This window comes from Manis javanica, chromosome 3 (assembly GCF_040802235.1).
Source record: "Manis javanica isolate MJ-LG chromosome 3, MJ_LKY, whole genome shotgun sequence".
Classification (NCBI taxonomy): domain Eukaryota; kingdom Metazoa; phylum Chordata; class Mammalia; order Pholidota; family Manidae; genus Manis; species Manis javanica.
Window position 1 is genome coordinate 41,846,791 of NC_133158.1, and position 17,692 is coordinate 41,864,482.

At 46.2% G+C, this 17,692-nt stretch overlaps 1 protein-coding gene and 1 pseudogene across 10 annotated transcripts in view; one reads left to right on the forward strand and one right to left on the reverse strand.

Moving 5' to 3' along the window:
* Nucleotides 1–17,692, reverse strand: part of PKNOX1 (PBX/knotted 1 homeobox 1) — a 66,991-nt gene that overhangs the window by 28,453 nt on the left and 20,846 nt on the right. Inside the window, exons 1-4 of one of the 10 annotated variants that reach the window (XM_073231281.1) lie at nt 7,032–7,865; nt 5,534–5,602; nt 4,118–4,333; nt 3,498–3,605 (exon numbers count right to left, since the gene is read on the reverse strand). The exons of 1 other annotated variant lie outside the window; for it this stretch is intronic. In XM_073231281.1, the coding sequence (XP_073087382.1) occupies nt 3,498–3,548 (51 nt within the window). In that variant the 5' untranslated portion in view covers nt 3,549–3,605; nt 4,118–4,333; nt 5,534–5,602; nt 7,032–7,865. Of the gene's footprint in view, nt 1–5; nt 844–1,784; nt 1,882–2,800; nt 3,444–3,497; nt 3,606–4,117; nt 4,334–5,533; nt 5,603–7,031; nt 7,866–17,692 lie in introns of those variants that run through there. 8 more of the 10 variants (XM_037014752.2, XM_017652650.3, XM_037014753.2 and 5 more) reach the window with 8 other exon arrangements.
* On the forward strand, nt 4,289–8,968 carry LOC108392419 (ELL-associated factor 1 pseudogene; annotated as a pseudogene).

Below are 17,692 nucleotides of genomic sequence, written 5' to 3' on the forward strand. Positions count from 1 at the left end.
AATACCTGTGATATGCTTATGATTTTCAAAATCATAATGACTATACACTGCTGAAGGGAATTAGTAATATGCAATCCTACTCGTCTGTGTCTTCCTGATATGTATCCTCACACTAAAAAACATTACAATAAGAGAAAGATAAACAAATACTCAAAGCTCTTCTTTAAGTGTCACAAAAACAACTCAAACCCAATATGCTCCATATGGTGACAGGACTGACATTCTCTCCTATATACCCTTAAACTTCAGAAGTACATAAGTTATAAACATTTTAAGGTCACTGTATTCAGAAAGCAAAGACCAGCTGTGTTTAAAGAAATAGTATTAAATGTGAGAGGAAGCCTTAAAGATATTATTATTTAAATTACTTTAAACTAGCTATTTTGTTTGTAACTTAGGTAAAAGTACTTAAATCCTTAGAGAATTCAGTTTCCCCCCACCCCAAAAAAAAAACCAAATTGCTACAGCAAACTTGTGATGATGCAACAGCAGACTGACAGGCTGCCCACTGGCTGCTGCCTCTGCCCCTCAGGGAAGCGCCTGTTAGGGTCTGGGGATGGGGTTAGGGGAGGGGGCCGAGAGAGAGCCTGCCTTCCACCCTGAAACCCACCCCAGGGCTGCAGGCCAGGGAGCAGTCCTGCAGGTCCAGGCTCCGGCCCTGTTTCTGGGTCTCAGTCCAGAGTGCGCAAGGACACTTTCATTATGCTGCCTTTAGATGGTACACTGGGTTTGGGAAACTGTTTTTCTCTAACAACAACAAAATAAAACCCACTAAAGTCAATAACTAAAGCCCAATCAAACACAATCTTTCTGGAGGGAAATCTGACAGTATTATAAATTAAGTCTTAAAAGATTTATTTCAGGTCTCTTTTTTAATGACTGACAAAAAATAGAAACCTAAATGTTCACCTCAGAGGAATGGCTAAGTAAATTTGGTGTACCTATACTACAGAATAGTAAATGCTTAACATGTTAACAAAGAATTTTCCATATCATGGGAAAATGCTTAGCTATAAGGCACTTTCTCCCCTCTGCTCAGTACTGCACTGGACACACAGCTTTGTTAGGCAGAAAGACAGACATGAGTGGGGTGGAGAGACAATAAAGCCAGTAAAACCCACTAAAAGGGACTCAAAGAGTTAACCCAATAAAACCAGAGCCAGAAAGGACTCATGGAGTTAATTAGTTTAAATTTGAAAGGCCAGGGGTAATTTGGGATGTCTGGATATTCCCCAGATGAAAAACAACTCCCCAGATTAAGAAAAACAGAGTGCAGCCCATGTCTTCACTGTACCAATTAGATCAGATGTCCATGGCCAAAGACTGTCAATCAAGGACTTCTTTGCCCTACACCCATGAGGTACAGCAATGAAATGGGATGAGGGTCATGCCATTGTAAAATCTACTTAGCCTGCAAAAAAGGCACAGTTTATTCTTTCACTTAATCCAGAGGCTGTTCTTCCTCTTCTTCCAACCCCTTATCAATTAAATAACTTTGTAACTAGGACAGGAGACAGACTTCCCAAGTTTAAATGAACCTGTGTGGATAAAGAATGTCAGGATCCGCATCAACACTGTCACCTAAATAACCCTACACTTAAGACAAACTTCAAGAGAATTATGAATCACCTGTATGCATCATGCCTTATGCTGACCCCTCCCCAAAAGGCCCTATAGAAACCCCAAACCCCAAACCCTTAAGGGCACCTCCTCTCTGAGGTTGCCCCCACCCCTTTCTTCGAGTGTGTACTTGCCTTAAAAAGCCTTCTCACTGCTCAACTTACTGCGTTGTCTCTGCGCTCTTCCAGGGGTGTCTTTGTCACTGTGCTATTTCATTCTATTTTCCAGACTTTGAGCACAAGTCTTCATTGTCTGTTCTACCTAGGTAAGTAGGGAGGGGCTACTGAGAGCTCTGATTTGGGCTGGCAAATTCCTGTCACCTGGGTGACCCAGACAGGACTGCAGCTGTACAACCATGTTTTTTAGAAGCCCACCTGTTTAACTTTAGGCAGGCCTGCTGTTACTCTGTACAGAGTGAAATAACATTTACTTTGCCTTCTTGATTTTGTTTTCACTCTGACTTCCCTACATCTTCCAACTGAATTCCTTCCCCATGGTTTCATCAGGACAGAGGGGAGACAGACACAATATGAGAACATGTCAGGAGAACAAAGATGAGAGGAGGATGGGAGGCAGGCAGCAAATGGGTAGGAGGCAGGCTGCAGTGGTGACGGGGACAGGAGAGGCAGTCCTGCAGGAAAGGGTGATTTAAGCAGAGCCCTGCAGGACAGGAGGAAAAAGGGGAAGGAAGAGCTAGCCCCAGAGGCACAGAGCAGAGACGCCAGCCAGCAGATGTGAGTGCAAAGAGGGGCTGCAGGGGCAATGCAGAGCCCTCAGGGCAGGGCTCAGCAGCGGAGGGGACACATCATTAGATTTGTATTTTGGAAAAAAAAAATCACTTAAATATCAAAGGCCTTCCAGGTGAAGAGAACAGCTAAAACAATTCCCTACTTCAATTTCTCTAGAAGCAAAAAACACTTGGAAATTTTTTAAATGCCAGCAAAAACAAACAAGATCTCTGTAACAGGAACCAACCAAGAATGGCACAAAACTGACCATCAAGCAGGGAGTGGGGAGGGAGCTGACTCAGGCCTATCTGCCCACAGGAACTTTACCCATGGCTGTGGCCTCACATGGGTGGTAGACTCACTACAGCCTTTCTAGGGAGAGAAGAGAGGCAGTGGGCACTAATTGGGGTTCCTGACTAGGGCCGGCAGGAAGCAAAGGCAGAATTGTGTACCTTCGATGGAAGTGAGCTCCAGAGCTCTGGACTGAAGGGGAGACTCAGAGCACCTGGCCCTCAGGGCCCTAAGAGACGATGCACGGGCCTCAGCCAAGCTTCTCCTGCATCCCCTTCTCCCCAGTTGTTCAGGGCATAGAACACAGGGCATCCAGGCTTTGACTGTGGCTTCAAGGAAAAATACCCAGGCTCACGGACAGTGGAAGGGCAGTCAGGAAGCCACCACGTTATATCATGAGAGCTGTCTAGGCTTAGTGATGGAGCATGGCAGGCAAAAGGTGTAGACAGCACAGCAAGTGTGCCACACACGTCATCAGGACTGCTCACCACTCCTACCTGAGGATGCAAAGCCACAGGGTTCCCACTCAGAATGGCAGCTGGTTGACATGGGAATATGTGATTTTATCAACAACATCCAGCTTTTCTTTAAAGGCAACTTACTAACACTGACATTAAAAGGTAAATTCTCAAGAAACTATGACTAGGGAGTCAAAATTACTGGTAATCTTGGCATCAAAAAGGAAATCACTCAATAATTCTATGGCTCATCTTTCTGAGCACAGATGTATAATATATGCACAGTACACTTCAAATGAAACCACACGGAAATTGGCCTGTAAATACACAAAGCACCGTCTGGTTCTAGTGCCGGGGTGAGTCCTGGCACTAGAGTGCAGAACAAAGCTCAAGCTCTCACTTGCTGGCCATCTTGATAGCTGTCTATGCTCAGTGTCTGTGTAGCCATCATGGTTAATGACTTTTATCATAAAACATCAAATCATCTTGAGTCAAAAGCAAATGGTGTCTGGGGAAACAAAAGCGGAAAAGCATCATCAGTAACCACAGAGCATTTTCGGCCCCTTATCCCACAGCACCTGTGCCACTGTTTTAATTACGTATTTTGGCATGGAGAGAGAGCCCACCCTCATACCACTGTAAGCCAAACCCTGCCCAGCATCACCCCTTCCGTGGGGACACTGGTACCTGCACCAAGCCCTGACTGAGAGCACGTTTTCCAGCCATCTGCATTTATTGATGTACTCACCCAACATATATCCAGCACAGCAGCAAGCATACAGGCAAGGCCCTGTTGTCCTGGGTCCAACAAGACCGTGAACAAGAGGGAAGCCAGGCAGCACATGAGGAGACCCAGGGCAGGGAGAGTGGCAGGGTAGCCCTGGCTGTGCTGTGGGGGCAGGACTCTGAGGAGGTGCATAGCACTGGACCTAAGGCCTGTGCCAGCAGGGAGGCTAGCTCTGAGACAGGACAGATGAAGTCATGCCCCAGCTAGTGAGCTTCTGTAAGTAACACACAGACCCACACAAGGCCAGGTGGGTCCACTCAAGCATATGGTGCAGAACTGAAGTGCAATGTCCCTGTGTAGCTCAGCATTGGACCTCCTGGGACTGCACTGAGAAGGTCACGAGGTCAAGGACTGTGGTTCCACTTGTTCTGCATCAACAGGACCACCAAAGGTCATCAGGGGTCATGATGCTCTCAGCACCGTGCCCAGCGGAAGAAGCCAGTCCAAGCCTGTGGAGTGGGGAGGAGAGGGCAGTTGGCCTGGCCCAGGTAGAGGGAGGCACCAGGCCCCTTAGCAGCAGCAGTGGCTTCCGAGGCCTGGGACAGGGCGACTCTCCTGTGGCAACACTCTACCAGAGAAATCCAAGTAACCGGACCAAGGCCACAGAGCTGGCCAGAGGCAGAGATGGGACCCACCCTCAATAACAATGTTCCAGGCCATTACCAGGGACAAGGGCCTCTTGCCTGCCCAAGGAGCTGCCATAAGGGGTGAGGTAACAATGACCTCGTGTAAAGCCGCAGAGCAAAGGAGGTTCCCTTCTGTCCCTCAGCAAATGCTCATTACGTCTCAAGTGCTGTCCAGCACTGGCAGAGCATGGGCTCCAGGGGGAACAGATAAAAACTGGTCACCATGTACACAGGTGGGGGACAGACACAACCAGTCACCATGCACACAGGTGAAGAGTGAGGGAACCGGGCAGGGACAGAGAGATGGGGGGAGACCAGTGAAGGTGCCTGACAAGAAGGGGGAGCCGCCTGTGACATCCTGAGGCAGGTGGATGGGCAGGGCCGTGTATCTGAGGGACGGCAGTGGCTGAACAGGGGATGGAGGGAAGGGAAGTGAGCAGGAGACACACTAGGTCCCACAGACTCTCAGGGGTCACAGTGAAGACCTGGGTGCTCTTGGGGGAACGGGAAGCCACAGGAAGGCCTGAGCCCAAGGATGCCATGAGTGGAGGCTCAGGTGGGCCCTCAGACTGTGAGCACAAGACCAGCACCGTGCCCAGCGGAAGAAGCCAGTCCAAGCCTGTGGAGTGGGGAGGAGAGGGCAGTTGGCCTGGCCCAGGTAGAGGGAGGCACCAGGCCCCTTAGCATGGTCATGCCCCAGCTAGTGAGCTTCTGTAAGTAACACACAGACCCACACAAGGCCAGGTGGGTCCACTCAAGCATATGGTGCAGAACTGAAGTGCAATGTCCCTGTGTAGCTCAGCATTGGACCTCCTGGGACTGCACTGAGAAGGTCACGAGGTCAAGGACTGTGGTTCCACTTGTTCTGCATCAACAGGACCACCAAAGGTCATCAGGGGTCATGACCAGGGAGCACAAGAAGGCAGGCAGGGGCCATGTGGAAGTGGGAAGCCAGGGCCCAGGGATATGCAGGTAGCCTGGGTGGGGTGTGGGAGCATGGTTGGAGGGGGCCTGGGTTCCCACCTGAGCAACAGGCAGAGCAGAGCCACATGTCCCAAAACAGGGCAGATGGTGAGGAGCAGGTCTTGTGGCCTGCGAGGAGAAAGCACAAGTCAGGGCATTTTAGGTTTGAGATGCTTCTCAGACGTTCAAAGGAAATTCTGAACAAAGGACTGCAAGCCAGAAATACAAACTCAGTAATCATCCAGCTAAGGTTAGCATGTGCAGAGAAGGTTAGCATCTGGGTCCCCAAGACAGGCCCAAGTTCCAACTCCCAGGCCCTGAAAATGGTACCTTATTCAGAAATAGGGTCTTTATACCTGTGATTGTGTGAAGGATCTTGAGTTGAGATTATCCTGGACTTAGGGGAGGCCCTCAATATAACGACTGGTGTCTTTTAAGATGGGGAGGGGGCTGGGCTGGAGACACCCAGAGGGGAAGGCCACATGAAGAGCAGGAAGGACCTCCCATGGAGCCTTTGGAGGGTGCATGACCCAGCCAAAACCAGGACTTCAGGTTCTGGCAACCAAAACTGCAAGAGAACATGTTTCTGCTCTTTCATCCACCCAGGTAGTGGGGCTTTGTTACAGCAGCCCAGGACACCCAGACAGCAGGCAAAACCACAAGAGTGGGAGAGGCCACCCAGCAAGACAGAGGAGGTGGGCCACAGAGAGTTGGGGTCAGGAGGTCTGGAGGACCTGCACAGCATGAGGAACAGCAGCCAGCGGGACAAGAGAAGAGAAAGTGGGGCCACAGATGCTGCAGAGGAGGTGGGCCCAGGAGGGAGTCAGCCACATTACTGCAGGGGGGCACGTGGCCACCATGACCTGCAGGGCATCTGTGCAGTGGGGAGTGGGACTGGAGAGAAGGGAGGACTCAGAAACCCCACTGCTAGGAAGTGACCTCGTGCAGTCATCACAGAGCTGCCCTCTCTGCCCCGGCACCCCTATCTTGAGCACCAATCACCCCCTAATGGTCTCGGCCTTGATCAAACCACCCTCCCTGTGCACCCAAAGCTGCCTTCATCCTGGCACTGTAGCCCACGCCTTGATCACATGGGAGCTCATGGGGCCCTCCAGTCTTACCTCCCACCCTCCATTCTCCACCTTTTGAAAATGCAAATCTGGTCAAACCACCTTGCAGACAAGCTCCCTGCCAGCCTTCCCCACTCCAAGTCATGTCACCATGTCAGGGGGGTTGTGTTCCACCCAGCCTGGTACTCCCCAGATGGCAGTTTTACCCAAACTCTGGCCTCTGGGTGCACAACCAGCCCTGAATGCACGACATCACCCACACCACCTTCCTCAGTCTTCCAGGGGCTCGCCCCCACCCAGGTGTGTGCCTCTTCTCATGTGCATCCCATCCTCAGCCCTGAGAGGCATCTCGATGACTTGTTTCCACTATGTGTTCCTAAGGGCCAGGAGCCCCATCCTGCTGCATCCCCAACAACCAGCATAGTATCTGATCACAACATGAAGGCATGAGTGTACGGGAAAGGCTCCTAAGCTTGCCTGCAGCTCACCTTCGACATCTGCATTCCGGACACATGATTCACACCAGCGTTGCTTGCTCCGACACCCGCAGCTTGTTGCACTCTGGCCATTTCAAATTTCTATCATTTATTTTTGTGGCTGTTGCAATGAAGGCTCCAGAGGCCAGCACTGTGTCTGGGCCAACCCCTGCCTGCAGAAAGCAGGGCAGTCCTGGCTCCCAGTGCCCATCCAACAGTCACTGGAGAGCAGGAGAGGCTTTTCAAGGTGACCCAAGTCCTTAGTCTCTTCACCAATCAATCAATCAATCAATCAGTGGTGAAAGGCATGTTCTCTCAGGGACCATGGTGGGGACAGCAGGGAAGGGCCTGAGCAGGGAAAAGTACATCTGTTTGGGGGCATCTTCCACACATGCCTGTCAGATAGCCCCACACGAAGGCAGCAAGGAGGCATGAGCCCCACCTCACAGGAGGCAACCACGGCGGGAGGCTCCCCAGGAAACGATGGGGAGCTCAGGGTCACAAGGAGACTCAGAGCTGTACAACGAGAGATGGAGGTTTCTCTCCATCAGATGTCAGAAAGTCTGACAGAAAAGAAATATTCAATGAAATCGTCATTCAAAAGACAGCTAAAGAAAAAGACGACTCTCCCTTCTGTGGACAAGGTCCCTCCCTGACAAGCCACGAGCTTCCTCTGTTAACTTTGATGGAACCCTCTGGGATACGGCCCCACACTACCTCTGCCTCTACAGAGGACAGTTCTACGTCAGTCACGCCAGCCCAGAATTAGCACTGTCAGAAGGAGGCTGCCGCTCCTCCAGTGCCGCTTTGGAACTCGCACTGGCCATTTTAAGTAGTGAGGCTATATTCCAAACAGCGCTGTAACTCACTCACACGTGTGGCAAACGCCCTGGAGAAGTCCAGAGGAAGCAGACAGAGCCCCAGCAGGGGAGAGGACTTGCCCGGCCCTGGGTGGGCATGGGCTGGGCCGCCTATGTGCTCTGGGGCGGTGCTGCGGGGGCACAGTTCCCCTGGAGGCCAGCCCTGGAAGCTCGGGCCGCGGCCACACCCGGGGAGCGCCCGTCCCGACTCAAAGCTCGTGCGGTGCTGTGACCGGGATGGCGAACCCTCTGCTGGACCACGAGGACACTGCCTGCGACTGGGAGAGAGCTTCCAGAGGCAGCCACAGGCCTCTTTCCACACAATCCGCTATGACTTTCAGCCAGCATCTTTAGAACACTTCTTGTGAAGGAGAACTTCAGGTTGGCAAAGGAGATGAAGTCACAATTACACTGCCACATATTCCGGGGCCCACACCACCAATGACTGTGTTCAAGGGGAGTAAGCGGCCTTACCAGAAAGACTGTGATTATTAATCATGACATTGGTGAATACGTGCTGGGAAAAGTCAGTAGCAGCATTCAGGTCAAGAAAACAAGAGCTGAGGGAAGCAGCAAAATCCAAGCCCGCGGGAACAGCAGCCAGCTCGTCCTCCACAGCCGTCCCAGCTGCCACTGCCTCCTCCACTGGTGACATTTAGAGCTCCAATGAAGCCTCCAACTGGACCCAAACCTTCATCCAAAAAAGACAACCCCTCTCCTGAACTGCAGCTCGATGACATTAAAAGAGAGCTGAGGGCTGAAGTCGACATCATAGAGCAGATGAGCAGCAGTAACAGCAGCTCCTCAGACTCCGAGAGCTCCTTGGGAAGGCGTGACGACAGCTCCAGCCGATGGGGCGAGGACGGGGCCCTGCGTCTCCCCTGCAGCCTTCATACCAGCAGCCCGGCAGCAGCTGGCCAGAGGAGCAAGTACCCATGAACACCCTCAGAAATGACTTGCAGATGAGTGAGTTTGGCAGTGACAGTGACGACTAGCACCGGAACTTCCAGAATCAACTTCTGGGTGCACAAATACACTGAAAAATTGGGCTCCTTTAGCATTGAGTCCATCGCCGAGAGGAAATGTGAATCAGTGACTGCAGTAGGAGTTTGAGGCTCTCAAACTCCCAGATATTCAAGTCTTTAACTTAGTGCTGATGGGTGATTTTTCTCATGTAATTTTTTAATGATCCCATGTTTCAAAGTATAAGTAGATTTATAGAAGAACTAACAGAATTACATTTCTATTTAAGTAACATTGTTAATGAAAAACAGGCAAATATGCCATGGTTGAGGTTACTCAAAAGCCGTATCTTCACCAGGCCAGTGATCCAGTTTTAAACCGCAGCAGTCACCAGTTTAGCCAAGTGATATGCACCAGTGAAATAAAACACAGTCTTTGAGGGGTTGTGGAGAGGGGGGAACCTCAAACTGCAGCACAGAAGTATGATAAACCCATTTCAGCTGTTGACACAAAGTGGAAAGGAAATATTGTTGGGCCCAGCCTGACACTGACAAGCCTATGCAGAAACGGACTTCAAGATGGAGTCCTAGAGTGTCAGCTGGGCAGGACAGTGGAGCTCTGCTAGTTCAACCCCTGTGTTTATAGATAAGGAAGAGAAGCACACAGCTGCTTTATGACCAGTTTCCTGCTTCCCAGTCCAGGCTTTTCCCACTGTTCCCTCCTTTGAATCTCAATTGTTGGATCAGGACTTACACATGGACTTAACAGCTGTACATTGCAGCTTTTGTTGGAATCCAAAAGAAAATGTGTACTTTGAGGATTTTCTCAAGATAGTGGCATGAATAAGGCGGCAGAAATCTCCTCCCAAAACCATATATATTTTGGAAAATACAGCAAATACAATTATTCCTAAAAGAGAGACCAGAAGATACAGTACAACAGCCAGGCCACATCTACATCTGTGAGAACTCAGCATCTCACAAAAAGGGTAAGATACAAAGCGGCAACCCAGCAGGACCCAAGCACTCTCCGCACCCCAGCTCACAGGCGGAAGGAAAAGAATCAGAGTGGGGAGGAAGTGGAAGCACAGGACTGCTAAGTAACCAGCCCTAGTAATCTGCACTGAAAGCACAGACACACATTGCATGGTGTACTGAATATTAGAGAAACGGAAAAGTAAAATCTGATACTGAGACTGAGACTGCAAACAGGAATCAGCCAGCTGCCCTGGGACAAAATAAAAGCAGGCGCTTTAAAAGTCTGAAAGGCACAAGGGTTTAAAAGGTGGACAAAATCTTCCCGGCACACTCAGCCCAGCAGGCTGGGAATTTTAAGGAACTTCAGGCGCCCTAACCCCTGGGTGGCAACACAGCTCGGAAGCCCCTCACGGCAATAAGCAGCCTGCCGTTACCCGCCACCGGCACCACAAGCAAACCAGCTGATCCTCCATTGCTGTGGACCAGCCGGGAAGAAGCACTGCCCACAGCAACCACACAGAGTCTTCTCCCAGCACACAGCTAACCAAGCCAGACCCAGAGGATGCCCCCTGCGCGCAGCTGCCTGGCACAGGGAGAGGAAGCCGGCACAAAGTCCGGAAGACATGAAGGGGCACCATTATAGCAGAAGAACATACACCATGCCTGCAAAACCCAGCAGTGCGCTAGGCTATCCCGAAGGCCGCCACACCCATGGCAGCTTAGGGGATTAACCCAGAGAATGCTCCCTGTATGCGGTTAACGGGCACAGTCAGTGGAGAAGGGCAAGGCGACCAGCAAGCAGGAAGGGACTTTGTTTGCCCAGCTGACACATGTGCCACTCACCAGCAATCACTTTTATTGCCATGAAAAGGCAGAAGAACCTGGTCCAGTCCAAAATCACTCAAACACCAGAGAGAGGGCCTAGTGAGACCAATATAACCAATCTTACTGAAAAATAATTCAAAATAAAAAGTCATAACCATGCTGATGTATCAGCAGAGGAATATTTAAGAACTAAGGGATGAATTCCAGAGGGAGATAACAGAATTGAAACAAACAATGGAAGGATGTAAGAGCAGACTGTATGAGGTGCAAGAGACTGTTAATGGAATACAAATCAGAGAACAGGAATACAGAGAAGCTGAGGCAGAGAGATATAAAAGGATCTCCAGGAATGAAAGAATATTAAGAGAATTGTGTGACCAATCCAAACAGAACAATATTCACATTATAGGAGTACCAGAAGAAGAAGAGAGAGAAAAAGGGATAGAAAGTGTCTTTAAAGAAATAATTGATGAAAACGTCCCCAAGCTGGGGAAGGAAACAGTCTCTCAGACTATGGAAGTCCACAGATTTCCCAACACAAGGGACCCACGGAGGACAACACCAAGACAGATAATAATTAAAATGGCAAAGATCAAAGACAAGGACAGGGTATTAAAAGGAGTCAGAGAGAGAAAAAAAGATCACCTACAAAGGAAAACCCATCAGGCTATCATCACACTTCTCAACAGAAACCTTACAGGCCAGAAGAGAATGGCATGATATATTTAATTCAATGAAACAGAAGGGCCTTGAACTAAGAATACTGTATCCACCAAGATTATCGTTTAAATTTGAAGGAGGGATTAAACTATTTCCAGACAAGAAAAAGTTGAGGGAATTTACCTCCCACAAACAACCTCTACAGTATATTTTAAAGGGACTACTCTAGATGGAAGTACTCCTAAGGCTAAATAGATGTCACCAGAGAAAATAAAATCACAGCAAAGAAAGCAGACCAACCAAATACTAACTAAAGGCAAAAAATAAAATCACCTATCCACAAAAGCAGTCAAGGGAAACATAAAAGAGTACAGAATAAAACACCTAACATATAAAGAGTGGAGGAGGAAGAAAAAGAAGGGAGAGAAATAAAGAAGCATCACACTGTTTCTAATAGCATAATAAGTGAGTTAAAGTCAGACAGTTAGAGAGTAAAGAAGATTCCCTTGAACCTTTGGTAACTATGAATCCAAAGCCTGCAATGGCAATAAGTACACACCTATCGATAATCACCCTAAACATAAAAGGACTGAATGCACCAATCAAAAGACAAAGAGTAATAGAATGGATAAAAAAGCAAGACCCATCTATATGCTGCTTACAAGAGACTCACCTCAAACCCAAAGACACACACAGAGTAAAAGTGAAGGGATGGAAAGATATTTCATGCAAACAATAGGGAGAAAAAAGCAGGTGTTGCAGTACTTGTATCAGACAAAACAGACTTCAAAACAAAGAAAGTAACAAGAGATAAAGAAGGACATCACATAATGATAAAGGGGGCAGTCCAACATGAGGATATAACCATTATAAATATCTACACAGCCAACACAGTAGCACCAACATATGTGAAACAAATAGTAACAGAATTAAAGAAGGAAATAGAATGCAATGCATTCATTGTAGGACACTTCAACACACCACTCTCTCCAAAGGACAGATCAACCTGACAGAAAATAAGTAAGGATACAGACGCATTGAACAACACACTACAACACATGGGCCTAACAGACATCTACAGAACTCTACACCCAAAAGTAGCAGGATATGCATTCTTCTCAAGTGCACAAGGAACATTTTCCAGAATAGACCACATACTAGGCCACAGAAAGAGCCTCAGTAAATACAAAAAGACTGAAGTTCTACCAACAAACTTCTCAGACCAAAAAGGTATAGAACTAGAAATAAACTGCACAAAGAAAACAAAAAGGCTCACAAACACATGGAGGCTTAACAACGTGCTCCTAAATAATCAATGGATCAATGACCAAATTAAAACAGAGATCAAGCAATATATGGAGACAAATGACAACAACAGGGGAAAGCCCCAACTTCTGTGGGATGCAGCAAAGGCAGTTCTATTAGGAAAGTATATAGCAATCCAGGCCTATTTAAAGAAGGAAGAACAATCTCAAATGCATAGTCCAAAGTCACAATAATTGAAACTGGAAAAAGAACAAATGAGGCCCAAAGTCAACAAAATAAAGATTCTTTATTCTGATCTTTCATAATAAAGATCAGAGAAGAATAAATAAAATTGAGAAGAATAAAACAATAGAAAAAAATCAATGAAACCAAGAGCTGGTTCCTTGAGAAAATAAACAATTAGATAAACCTCTAGCCAGACTTACTGAGAGAAAAAGAGAATCTACACACATCAACGGAATCAGAAATGAGAAAGTAAAAATCACAATGGACACTACAAAAATACAAACAATTATTAGAGAATACTATGAAAATCAATATGCTAACAAACTGGATGGATAACCTAGAAGAAATGGACAACTTTCTAGAAAAATACAACCTTCCATGACTGACCAAGGAAGAAAACAGAAAATCTAAACAGACCAATTACCAGCAACAAAATTGAATCAGTAATCAAAAACCTACCCAAGAACAAAATCTCTGGTCCAGATGGATTCACCGCTGAATTTTATCAGACACATAGAGAACATCTAATACCCATTCTACTTAAAGTTTTCCAAGAAATAGAAGAGGAGGGAATAGTTCCAAACTCATTCTATGAAGCCAGCATCACGCTAATACCAAAACCAGGCAAAGACACCACAAAAAAAGAAAATTACAGACCAATATCCCGGATGAACATAGATGCAAAAATACTCAGCAACATATTAGCAAACCAAATTAAAAAATACATCAAGAGGATCACACACCATGATCAAGTAGGATTTATCTCAGGGATGCAAGGATGGTACAACATTCGAAAATCCATCAACATCATCCACATCAACAAAAAGAAGGATAAAAACTACATGATCATCTCCATAGATGCTGAAAAACCATTTGACAAAATTCAACATCCATTCATGATAAAAACTCTCAACAAAATGGGTATAGAGGGCAAGTCCCTCAACATAATAATGGCTACATATGACAAACCCACAGCCAACATCATATTTAACAGCAAGAAGCTGAAAGCTTTTCACCTAAGATTGGGAACAAGACAGGATGCCCACTCTCCCAACTTTTATTCCACATAGTACTGGAGGTCCTAGCCATGGCAATCAGACAAAACAAAGAAATACAAGGCATCCAGATTGGTAAGGAAGACATCAAACTGTCATTATTTGTAGATGACATGATATTGTACATAAAAAACCCTAAAGACTCCACTCCAAAACTATAAGAACTAATATCTGAATTCAGCAAAGTTGCAGGATACAAAATTAACACACACAAATCTGTTGCACTCCTATATACTAATGATGAGCTAGCAGAAAGAGAAATTAGGAAAACAATTGCATTCACAATTGCATCAAAAAGAATAAAATTCCTAGGAATAAACCTAACCAAGGAAGTGAAACACCTATACCCTGAAAACTACACTCTTATGAGAAATTAAAGAGGACACTAACAAATGGAAACTCATTCCATGGTCTTGGGTAGGAAGAATTAATATTGTCAAAATGGCCATCCTGCCTAAAGCAATCTAAAGATTCAATGCAATCCCTATCAAAATACCAACAGCATTCTTGAATGAACTGGAACAAATAGTTCTAAAATTCATATGGAAGCACAAAAGACCCCAAATAGCCAAAGCAATCCTGAGAAGGAAGAATAAAGCAGGGAGGATCTCAATTCCCAACTTCAAGTTCTACTACAAAGCCACAGTAATCAAGACAATTTGGTACTGGCACAAGAACAGACCCACAGACCAGTGGAACAGAATAGAGTCCAGATATTAACCCAAACATATATAATCAATTTATATATGATAAAGGAACCATAGATATACAATGGGGAAATGACAGTCTCTTCAACAGCTGGTGTTGGCAAAACTGGACAGCTACATGTAAGAGAATGAAACTGGATCATTGTCTAACCCCATACACAAAAGTAAACTCGAAATGGATCAAAGACCTAAATGTAAGTCATGAAACCATAAAACTCTTAGAAAAAAACATAGGCAAAAATGTCTTGGACATGAACATGAGCAACTTCTTCATGAACACATCTCCCCGGGCAAGGGAAACAAATGCAAAAATTAACACGTGGGACTATATCAAGCTGAACAGCTTCTGTACAGCAAACGACACCATCAGTAGAACAAAAAGGCATCCTACAGTATGGAAGAATATATTCATAAATGACAAATCCAATAAAGGGTTGACATCCAAATTATATAAAGAGTTCACACACCTCAAAAAACAAAAAGCAAACAATCCAATTAAAAAATGGGTAGAGGATCTGAACAGACAGTTCTCGAAAGAAGAAATTCAGATAGTCAACAGGCACATGTAAAGATGCTCCACATTGCTAATCATCAGAGAAATGCAAATTAAAACCACAATGAGATACCACCTCACACCAGTCAGGATGGCCAACATCCAAAAGACAAACAACAACAAATGTTGGTGAGGTTGTGGAGAAAGGGAACCCTCCTACACTGCTGGTGGGAATATAAATTAGTTCAACCATTGTGGAAAGCAGTATGGAGGTTCCTCATAAAACTCAAAATAGAAATACCACTTTACCCAGGAATTCCACTCCTAAGAATTTACCCTAAGAATGCAGCAGCCCAGTTTGAAAAAGACATATGCACTCCTATGTTTATCGCAGCACTATTTACAATAGCCAAGAAATGGAAGCAACCTAAGTGTCCATTGGTAGATGAATGGATAAAGAAGATGTGGTACATATACACAGTGGAATATTATTCAGCCATAAGAAGAAAACAAATCCTACTATTTGCTACAACATGGATGGAGCTAGAGGGTATTATGCTCAGTGAAATAAGCCAGGCAGAGAAAGACAAGTACCAAATGATTTCACTCATCTGTGGAGTATAAGAAAAAAAAACTGAAGAAACAAAACAGTGGCAGACTCACAGAACCCACGAATGGACTAACAGTTACCAAAGGGAAAGGGACTGGGGAGGATGGATGGGGAGGGAGGGATAAGGGGGAAAAGGAGGCATCACGATTAGCACACATAATGTGGTGGGGGAACACTGGTAAGGCTGTACAACACAGAGAAGACAAGAAGTGATTTTATGACATCTTACTACACTGATGGACAGTGACTGTAATGGGGTACATGGTGGGGACTTGATAATGGAGTGAGTCTAGTAACCATAATTTTGCTAATTATACATTAATAATCCCAAATTTTTAAAAGATTAAAGAAAATCTGTACTTCTAGATTACGTTCAGTCCAGACCATGCCCCTGAGCAAGCAGATGACACCAGCAGCCACATGTGACTCAGGTAACTTGGAGTGCTTCGTTCCACATAGATCCATACGACATGTTCTTCACTCAGTGGATTTTAGTAGGGGAAGGTAGGAAAGGAAGGAGAGGTCTAATAAAGAAACCTTTCTGAAAAAATGAACCAGCAGCAGGTTTCCAAAAACCAGAATCTAGATAGGAGTTCTGCAATATGAAATAAGCACATTCTTTGATAAGGTAGTTTTGTTCATTCTTTTGTACCACTGTGCCTAATTCCCACACTGATTTGTATTTTTACAAACAACTAGAAGAAAGTCACAAAGCCTTCTGCAGTATACAGTTTCTAAATGAATCTGCTGTAGGAAATTGGTCATTAGTGAATGTTCCATATTGAGTGAATGTGTGGTAAATCATTCCATAATTAGTATGGAGTAGCCCATTCCTGTAATTTGAATGAACATGTCCTGAGAATTGCCGTCTGCTTTGTTCACTGGGCATCAAGAACATTAAGAATGATTTTCCCTTCTTGGGTCCATCCACTCGGATGGCTTCTCCCTCCCCAGCTGGGAGATGGACGCAGTCTGGACCCAGAAATGAATTAGATGATCCATGGTGGGGGCTTTGGCTAGAGTATTATGTCTTATAGAGCCATGTGTTTCATCCCCACACTGACCCCAGTGAGCTGGAGACATGGACTGGGAGCTGTCCAGCAGCATGCTCCCCTCACTCTGCCAGGTGTAGGGAATGGTACACACACTGCAGTGGGTTCCAGCCATCATGAGGTTTCCGTAGATTTAATGGCAGGTAGGGACTTCATTGAAATGAGTTGATCATTGCTTTATAATTCCTTGGTAGTGACAGCAGGGAAGGTTACGGTCATGATTGGGAAACTTGAATTGTTAATGGATGAGGGATTTATTTCAGCTGTTCTTGCTCAAGCTGGGGCAGATTCCAGAAACTTGAACTAAAAATATCTATTTAAACCTCTCTCTCCTTTTTTTTCTCCCCAAGTCTTGGTTTACATAGACAGAACTGTGGCTTTGTGCATGTTTGTTTGCATAGGACATGTTTGCATGTAGCGCTGGGTTTGGCTTCAGGCCCTCCCCGTGTTCATCCTACCCAGCACTGCGTGGTGGTCCTCTAGCACAGCTCCCGTTTGGTACTGTGCACAAAGCCTCAGGAGTTTGCCCCATGGCCGCCTAGCTTTACCCACTGCAGTAAGGAATCTTCTCTTCTTGGTGATCAAGAATTTGGCCTCACAGAGTACTTGCCCTCAGCACCCCTGACCAGCCAGACCGGACTGTTCTTCCCGCCCCTGCACTGTCTTAGTCTCTGCACCCCACACCCCTGCCAAGTCCCATCCTTGAGGTGCCATCTTCATGGACTCCTCCTCTCTTCGTTTCAGCCCAATGGAGTGCTCTGTGCACACACTGACCTTCCTCTTGACTGAGGTCTGGTTGGTGTGAACCCCTGGAAAGCAAAGACTGTTATTCTTATCTCTATTTCCTGGGGTGTTCCCAGGAATAGATCAGATGTTCAGGCCTGCAGGGACCGAAACAGAGAAAACAGCCAGTAGAGTAGGGAGGGCAGACAGAAAACATTCCAGACATTTGAAGACTGCTGAAAACTTTCCCTGCTCAT